Source organism: Lycorma delicatula, chromosome 4 (genome assembly GCF_047948215.1).
Source record: "Lycorma delicatula isolate Av1 chromosome 4, ASM4794821v1, whole genome shotgun sequence".
NCBI lineage: Eukaryota > Metazoa > Arthropoda > Insecta > Hemiptera > Fulgoridae > Lycorma > Lycorma delicatula.
In genome coordinates this window covers 147,159,066-147,169,035 of record NC_134458.1, presented here as the reverse complement: position 1 = coordinate 147,169,035, position 9,970 = coordinate 147,159,066, and the positions used below count along the sequence as shown (strand labels likewise).

General features: G+C 30.1%; 1 protein-coding gene across 3 annotated transcripts in view; it reads left to right on the top strand.

The window, feature by feature from the left end:
- LOC142323935 (huntingtin-interacting protein 1-like) overlaps positions 1-9,371 on the top strand; it is a 127,991-nt gene extending 118,620 nt beyond the window's left edge. For all 3 annotated transcript variants that reach the window (XM_075364318.1, XM_075364320.1, XM_075364319.1), the window contains 2 exons: positions 3,185-3,387; positions 8,708-9,371. In XM_075364318.1, the coding sequence (XP_075220433.1) occupies positions 3,185-3,357 (173 nt within the window). In that variant the 3' untranslated portion in view covers positions 3,358-3,387; positions 8,708-9,371. The remainder of the gene's footprint in view (positions 1-3,184; positions 3,388-8,707) is intronic.
- Positions 9,372-9,970: the final 599 nt, after the last annotated feature.

Sequence of the window (9,970 nt, the reverse complement as noted above, 5' to 3'; positions counted from 1 at the left end):
TAACCTGTGATAAGACATGGATTCACCATTATGAACCAGAATCTAAGACAAAGTATGGAGTGAAAGCACACAAATTCACCTGACAAGAAAAAATTTGAACCCAACCATCAGCAGGAAAATCATGACACTGTTTTGGTATGCAAAAGCCCTGTTTTTTCAGTTTTTTAAAAGACCAGCAAACAATAAATAATGCATACTACTGTGAGATGCTTATCAACAAAGTGAAGCTAGCATTGTTGAAAAACCCCTTGACTTCAGCGCAGAGGCATCATTCTGCTTCACAATAACAATGCCCTGACACAGCTCAGGTAACTTGAGAAACCATCAACAGATTGCTTCAGGAAGCACTTCCTCATCCTCTACATTCCTTACTTTGCCCCATCATATTTCCACTTGTTTCTTTGCTGCAGGCATAAATAAGCTGATTCAGAAATGGGGCAAGTGTATTAATGTTGTTGAAGAGATTATATTAAAAGTAAAAAGTTTCTCATTGATTAAATTAACTGTTTCCAGAGCAATTTGTGTATTTTTAGTACTGAATGACCCCCGTACATTGACTCAAATGTCATAGTAATGAATTTACATTGTGCTGGTCAGCTTTGAACTGATTAAAAGTTTCTTCATATTCTTTCAATAGTTATAATGCAAAAACACAAAATATTTGAAGAAACTAATTGGATCAAATAATAAAAATATCACTGGTCATTTATCATGTGAAAATTCATATTCTACCATGAATTAATTTGAAAGATCATACAGGTGTGAAAATGCAACATTTCCTGTACAATATTTACGATGCAGCTTTCTTAAATGAATTTAATTTTTGTAGGGAATATTGTACTTCTTGGGCTATGTATTCTACAGCTATGTAGGTAGTCTTTCACATTCTAATTGCCATATCCTTCCATTCTGCCAATTATTACATTCCAGATTCCTTTCTTTATAATTTCAGATACCTGCTGCTTAGAAGGATATGTCTTCTTTCTTGTGAACCCCATTCAATTGCCCTTTTCTAGATTGTTTACATTTTTTCATTCTACAAATGTGACCATATCATTGCTGTTATTTTTCCTCTAAATCATTACTTGCCATGCCCATTGTTGCTATCCTCTTCTAATTTCTTATTCACTGCATCCTAGAAACTAAATGTCTGTGCAATTCAAATAATTTATCTTCATCCCTCCTCCTAAGTTCCCAAGTTTTTTATCAATATAGCAGGATACTTTTGATAATACTATTGCATAGCTGGCACTTTTTTGCTTTCTGTTTACTCTCCGATCTCCTTTTGATAGCAACCCTTCCTTGCTCTGTATAATAATAAATCTTTACATTGTTTCCTACTCATCAGAAGATAAAATCAAAGTACGTAATTTATTTAATTGAAATTAATCTTCAAATCCTCATTCTCTACCATCAGTTTTTTTATCATACAGGGTATATAAAAAAATGATTGTGGTTTTAAAGTTATTTAACATCTCCTAAGAGTAATGAATCACAAATGAAATGAAAGAGTAACTTGCAGTTTTCCCTACAAGTGTAAAATGTGAGCACTTTTCATCATGCAGCACACATCCAATCAGTAGGAGATTCATTCCATACTTTAACCAACATGTCTGGACTAATGGAAGCAATAGCTGATTCAATCCTGTACCTCAAATTGGATAGATTTATAGATAACTGAGGCGCATACATAATATCCTTTATAAAACCTCAAAGGAAAAAATCACATGGGTCTGCTTATTTGTGATGATTTTGGAGGTCAGCGCATATAAGCTCTGTTGTCAGGTCCATGCCGACCAATCGAGTGATTGGGAAATGCATTATTCAATCAATCTTGTACAGAGTTATGTCATTGAGGAGGCAGACCATCTTGTTATGAAATAAAATTCTCTGATTCATCTTGCAGTTGGAAAAAGCCATGTATGCAGCATATCCAAATAAGCAACACCTGTTAAGCTTGCTGCATTGAAAAAGGATGGCTTGTAAACTTTCCGTTGGGATATTGCACAGGAAACATTTAATTTTACAGAGTGTCTTTCACATTGTAAGAGTTGATGGAAATTTTCAGATATAGACATTATGTGTGTTAACTTTTCTACTAAGATGAAGTGTTGACTCATCACTTTACAAATATGATGAAGAAAGTCATCATCTTCGTGTTGAAACAATTTTATTGAAAAGTTGGGCCACTCAGAGTAGTTGGTAAGCTTCAAAGCCTGTAACAACTGTAAATGGTACAGACACATCTGTCCATGCTGTTTTAAGTAGTTACTTAAAACAATCCATACTGTCATTACCAGCATTGCTAGTTTGCAATGGCTTTCCTTAAATATTTTTTAGGGCTACACTTGAGAGACTGCCTGACACGTTCAGCATTCTCTTCAGACGATCTGTCATCTCATACCATTCCTTTTATACAGATATTCAGTCATCCCAACTTGATTATGCCATTGATGAATATTATTGTCAGTTGGAAGATCATAATTAAATGTCCTATTTAATGCACGTTGCACTGTAACTACAGATTCACATTTAACAAACTACAAAACACAGAAGACTTTCTGTTCAAGAGGTCCATCTTTGCTAAATGGTCCTGTCAAGTGGAAAGATGGGAATCAATCTACAACCTTGCATGCCACTAAAACTGTCTTTTTGCTCTTTGATTCTAGCCTTAAATTAAACAGTACGCCTCAGCCAAGCAATATAACAAATTAAAAACACCTTCTTTGTATACATCTGCTATATTGATTTTGTATTAAGATTACTTGATCACCTGCAAACAATAAAGTATTTAAATAATTGTCCATAAATTCTCCTATCCTCTTAACACTTATTCTGGCATTCTTCCAGTGTAAGTGTTAAAGCATTGTTCAAATTAATAAGATTATTAAAAGAGTGAGAAGTATAGCTAGCACCCATGATACAAACTTTTTAAATGTGTTTGAAGATCATTCTGTATCTTAACAATGCTTTTTTGAGTAGTCTAAAAATTGTCTGCATGTACTCAGTGTTGGTCTAAAATATTTTTTCAAGGTGATATTTTAAATAATTGAGAATTGCCATTCCTGGTTAATATTTTGTTTTGGATTTTGGAACTTTCATAAATGCAGGAAACAAAATTATTAATAAAAAATAATTATTTGTTTTAATTTGCTTTTAATGATCATTTAATTTCTTTTTATAGATGATCTGGATGTATGTAGCTTAACACTGTATCATTCAAAGAAATTAGAAATGGAATCACAGGTTAGAGTATTAGAACTGGAATCTTCATTAGATAAAGAAAGGTTACGCTTAGCTGCACTTAGAAGACATCATTATCAACTGGCTGGCGACATTGATGAACCAAAATCATGAACTGATAGTTTTACTGTTGTTCCTGTTGAGGTATTTTATTTTTTTTTCTGTTTTACTACTACTATTTATTCACTTAATATAAAAATTCTTTATTAATCTGTGGCATAAATTTATTTACCATAGTACTTTTTGCACCTGCTTTTAAAAATTACTTAAGATACAATTTCAGATTTGTGTAATTTTTGTTTTTGATCATGTAAGTGGTTTGATACCTTTCTTTGTTACTTTCTGTCCTAATAATAATCGTTAAAACCCAACAAAGCTAATTTATTTTCAATCTAGATAATATTTATTGTATTCTGTGCTGCTAACTGTTCAGTCTTGACTAGTTAAAGACTTTATATGGAAGCAAGAAGCATATGACCATTAAGTAACCATTAAGTAGCATTATGACCATTTTAAGTAAAAAATTAAAAAAAAATCATTAATAAGTTTTGCTGACAACACCAATCAGGCTGGCTGTGAAAGATCTTGCAGAAATTAGCTTCAATTCCTTGCTGATCTCAAAGCTTAATGCTTTGCGAGCTGACTCAAATAACCTATTGGTAGAGTTATAGTTCCTGTACATGCAGTTGATCAAGTTGTCAAGAGAGTAAGAATGAAAATGTGGTCAAGAGTATCTGTTTTGTTTGATAAGTCGTGTGCTTGCAATAATTACAAAACAGTATAGGTAGGTTTCTATCAATGTGAAATATTGCTGCTTTGTTTTCTCAGATTTGTTTGTAATTTATGTATTTATAATTCAATGAATTAAAAATAAGTAAACTCACTTATAATAATAATAATAATGCTGATAATGTGAACAATTATTATTATTACATGCCGATTAATATGACATCTATGATAATTTCTTATTTTTCTTCTATTTTTTTTTTTTTTACTGAATTTTTTCATTATACAGTCAATCCATTTGAAGTGACACAAGGGTAATTGCTTGACAATTCAAAATAAATTTGAAACTTACCCACTTGTTTCCTACATGTTTCAGGACCTTAAAACTATTTTTTTATTTTTTATTTATGTAGTTTACCTGTGGCGGCCATTTTTTTTACAGTGCATGCACCTATTTTTGTGTTTGTAAGGGTTTACAGAAAAAATCATAACTAAAAACCTATTGGTCCAGGAAGGATGAAACAAAAAGCAGTTTAATCATATTTTCTCAAGGTAAAATATTGGCCCAGTGGTTTATTTACTTATCTATTCTTTCTATGAGAAAATTACCAATAAAGTTGAAGATGAAAAAAGGAAATTTCACTTTGGTAATTTTTTTCAAGAGGTAGGGATGACATACACAGTTTGAATTTTTTTATGTAGTAATATGTTTTACCATAAATATTAGTGGTGATATACTTAACCCAAAATTTTTATGAATTTTTGAAAACTAATTTTTTTTTTAAATTCAAATTTTGGCTTGAAATAACTGATTGGGCTGGTTATAAAAATCTCAGATTTGCACAACTTAGTGTTTTTGTAGATGTTTATGGAAAATAAAAACATTTCATGTGTATTGTACTAATAACAGTTATAACTTCTCAAAAATTGTGAAAAACCTGTTAAAAGTGATACCATTTTGACTTGCTAGATAAGTGCTTCAAGGGGGTTTTTGTCTGCTTGGCACTTTAATATATTTATATTTATTACTATAGTTGAAATAGACTTGTTTGAACCATTCAACTGCAGTGTTTGTTCATGTTATAACAGGCGCTTGAAGTCATTTCCAGTCGTCAGGAAAATTCACGTTGCAACATGCTCATTTATGCTTGTTGCATGATTTAGCTTTGCAGTTACAGATTGGTCAGTCTGACATTAGTCAGTAACCTGTTCAAATCTTTACGGAGCATCTCAAATTTCATCCTGTGTTTGGAAGTGTTTATTAAATAAGTTTTACTTATATTTTTACATTATTTTCAAGTAATGTTTGTAAATATCGTGAAAAAATGTTTTTGTCAAAATTCAGTCACCTGAATGGACAGTTCTGTTGTTACATTTTGAGAACTCATAAAAAACAGTTAAGAAAAACTTAAGACAAATAACATTAGAGCAAGCTCTTAAAGAACATATTTTTCCAAATTTAAATTTAGTTCCTGCAAAGCCTCTTGTTCTGCTGAGAAAAAATACTTTTGAAACAGTTAACACAAAGAACTATATGAATGTGAAGACCAAGAACAATACATTGCCCCACATCACAATATTGAACAATTGGATGCTGCTTGTAGCATTTTGGGTGTATCATCTCCATAAAAATTGAAAAAATTAAGCACAGATCAAATGTCATCGCATTAAAATTTAAAATAAAAAAGGTATCTGGAAAATTAAAAAAGAATTTTGAATTGTGTTTTGACTCCAGCTCAATCTTCTTCATTTTAAAAATCTTTTATTTTAAAAATAAAAGAAAATTGTGTTCTTGCTTCTAAAGAAGTTAAGGTTAAAGTATCAGTTTACTTCCCCAATCTTGGACCAAATCTAAAATAATATCAGAGTTCAATATGTTTTACTGTTTGGTTAGACTTATTAGAGAATTAGTTAATGAGCAAGGCATTCTACCTGAGTTAGGTAAAAGACAGGAATTAGTAACGACACAATTAAAAAAGTTGTTATTTTATGAAGATGTAATAGCAGGCTGTGTCCTGGTAAAAAGGATTGTGGTTAGCACACGTATTGATGGTGTCAAAATGCATAAGTAAAAGTGTCTTGTTCTGATAAACTTAAATGAATTGTGTCTCCTTTAAAAGTGAAATCTCTGAGGAAAAAATTGGAAGATCTAAGTTCTGTGAACTCTGTTCAAAAGGTGTATCTTGGCTAGTGCATCCAGGAATCATACAGTTTGTGCCTGCTCCCACCACCAGAACATCAAACTCATGATTGAAGGTACCAAACTTAATGTTGATTGTTACCTGGACATATGAACCAGGTAAGCAGACAGTGTTTGACATGCTCAAATTTTCCAAAGAGTATGATGTGTTACCAGATACAGTAATGTATAAACAATGGGTAACAGCTGATAGGACAGAGATGATTACTGTTCTTCAGACCAAAGATGAGTTTTTCAAATCATTAGTGGAAAAACTGGAAAAGCTGAAAACTCACCATTTCTTGTCAAAATCTCAAGCTCAGTTTTTCAAGAAGAAAAAATCCGAATTAAGTGAAGAGGAATGTTTGTTGTTGGCAGACTTTGCAGAAAACTTTTTCATTTCTTGTTCAAGAAGAGATACAAAGCTTTCATTGGGTCAACAGCCAAGCCACACACAGTTCACCCGTTTGTGTTCTATTTCAAGGAAAGTGATGTATTATAAAACAAAAGTGTCTGTATTTTAAGTGTACAACAAAATGAGAGCTGGCAAAGGCCATTAAATAGTCAGCATTGACTGAAAAGCAAACATTAATGAAATGTAGTCATTTTGTAATCACAAGCTGAAAAACATCAAGTATTTTTTGATTAAATCAGATGAGATAGCCAAAATTTCAGAAATTCTAAAAAACCTTTGACTGCTGTGAAAGAGTTGTTGATACTAGAAGCTATAACAAGTATGCTCCTGTGTTAGAGAAGGCATTGTAAGACGTTAATTTACTTCAGACTCCAAGGACTATGAAGACCATCCTGTGTCAAAGTATTGTACCACTTTCACTTAAGGAAAAAGAATATTGCTTTTGTGTATGCTGATCATTGGTGGATAGAAGTGGTAGATATTATCCTCAAAAGTGACGATGTGCAGGTTCATTTTTTCCACCCAGCTGGATTATGTACATAAATTTTTAAGTCTCAATAAGACAAAGTTTGGGTACTGATCTGTAAAGTCCTAAGAAAGTTGACATCACTTAAACTAACTACAGTGACATGTCGTTCTCACACAATTTCAAGAGAATTTTCAGAAGAGATATCACAGCTGTTGGTTAACCATAAATAATAAACTTTGCAACAAAAACAGGCTATTACATTGAAGACTTTTAACTTCAACAACATAGGGGCTAAATATAAAAAATGTAAAATGCAAAGAAGACAAGAAACCCCCTTGGAGCACTTATTTGGTGAGTCAAAATGTTATCGCTTTTAACAGGTTTTCCATGATTTTTGAGAAGTTATAACTAATAGGTTTTTAGTTATGATTTTTTCCATAAACTCTTACAAACACAAAAATAGGTGTGTGCACCATAACAAAATGGCCACCACAGGTAAACTGCTTAAATAAAAGATTTAAAAAATAATAATTTTAAGGTTCTGAAACATGTAGGAAACAATTGGATAAGTTTCAATTTTTGTTGAATTGGTCAAGCAACCAGCTTATGTTTTTTTGGAACCCTTCAAATGGATTGATCCTATATGATGTATCACTTTGTGTCGTGGTTTGATGTTACTCTGTATTGCTTTCGTTTATGTCTTAGTTATTCTTTAAATCCCAACATTTTTACCATATCCTCAATTTTCTATTTTACATATTAACTTAATCTTGAAGTTTTAATAAATTGCTCATCAACTTAGTAGCTTTTTACAAAATTGTTATTTAAAAAATTCCTTAAGTCTTATTACATTTTATATCATTTTATATCTACATTTTATAAATATCTTTGATATTTTGATTAGTGATGTATAAATAAAAGTAAAACTAAAGAGATGTCATTTATACATTTTAAAACTAATTAATTAAAATTTCCAAAAGATGTTTTTGCAGAATTGTTTTTATGATATAAAATTAACATGTATTAAAGCTGATATTTAATGAAGGAGATAATACAAGTTAGTCACCAAGTTATAACTAATAGTTATAACACAAATACAAATAAAGCCTTGAAATTTCACACTTCACATAGTGCTTTATTAATATACTTTATTTTCTTTTATATAATTATTGAATTATTTAACTCGGCAATTAATTTAGTTAACCACCCAATTACAAATAGTATTGAAAAATGACTTGTAACATATGAAAATATAAAGGTGAAATTTGAACCAAAAACATTCTGGATGAAAGGTAAAGATGCTACCATGCCATGGAGGTTTATTACAAGATAGGTTTATTTGTTACAAGTTCCTTGTAATAAGGAACTAGCCTGTTGTTGCAATGCTACTCACTGGTTCAAAACAGTTCAGACAGCTCATCTTTAATCGGTTAATAGAATAAAATTATCAATTTCGTAACATTGTGCCATCTTGGATGGTGTAATGATACATCATTAGTATCCAAAAAGTGTTAAGTAAGCCACATTTATAACATTGTTCTCTTATAACTGTTTCATATTACCAGCTGATATTCATATCATTATTGCAGTCTTCAAAATTAAATTCTTTAACAAAAATGTTGTCTTTAACAAAAATCTTGCATAAATATAATAATTATTTTTATTTTTATTTCAGGTCAATTAATGATTTTTTTCTGAAACCATTTTAATGATGTCACATTTGATGGTAAAAAAACAAGGTATATGTGTATGTGTATAAAGAAAATATTTGCGTGTGCACATTTTTATACAGTGTTTTTCTGTTATATATTTTTATTCTCTATGTTTATTGAAATAATCCATATTATAACGTATATATATTATTTTAAAAAACTTATATACTTATTTTCTTTTAACTTAATTCTTCTTTTCAATATTTTTAAACAGTGATGATAATATTATTAAATTATAATTATAATGTTACATAGCTTTATATTATACAGTATTTTTTAATAATTATTTATATAATGATTTTATTTTATATATAATTATATAGTATATATATCATGTCACGGTATTTTATCAGTAATTTTTAATTAATAAATAATTATAATAAGAATTTTCTTCTGTATCATTATTTTATTAGCATTTTAATTTTTTTTAATATCTTTTAATAATATGTTACCATTTTTGCTTTTGAATCTGAGAATAGTACAATGAATATAATCTGGATTTGACTGATAATTTGTTTATACATGACGTATTTATACATCTGTTTTTTATGTTAACATTTTATTACCACTTTACTAGTAGGCTGTTTGTATTGTATTAAATAAAAAAATGTGGTTAATATATGTTAATTATGTTTACTGTATATACCCAAGTAATATTCATATTAGGTGGTACCCCTTTTAATAGGTGCATTTTCAGAACAGATAAGGGGAAAAGTAAACAAAAAACATTCAAATTGAACACACTTGAAGCAGATCATGATATCAGTTCAGATAATGCAATAAGAGTTATTTATCACACTCATTTTGCATCATGCAAATTAGTTAATTGGGGGGGGGGGGGGGTAACCAAAATTGTGACAGTCTTTTACAGTAAATTATATAAAACATTTTTATTACTGGTAAAATTTATTTAATGAGAAAGTAGTCTGACTGCCCAGGCAATAAATTTGTTAAAATAAGCAAACATATTATTCACTATAAAAACCTGCTTATGTGCATAAACTTGATTCAGGTAGTATTCATTCACCCATTTCATGGTTGTATGTAGTATTTTTTTTTTTTTTTTACTAATTGCTTAGAAACTGTGTGATTCTTTAAAAAATTTATTAATTTTTATTACTTAAAAATATTAAGGTGGATATTTCTGTACGAACTGAGTATCATTATTGTTTAAGCATACAATGTCATTGCAAATGAGAGAATCTGAACCCATTTTTCTCCAGTGT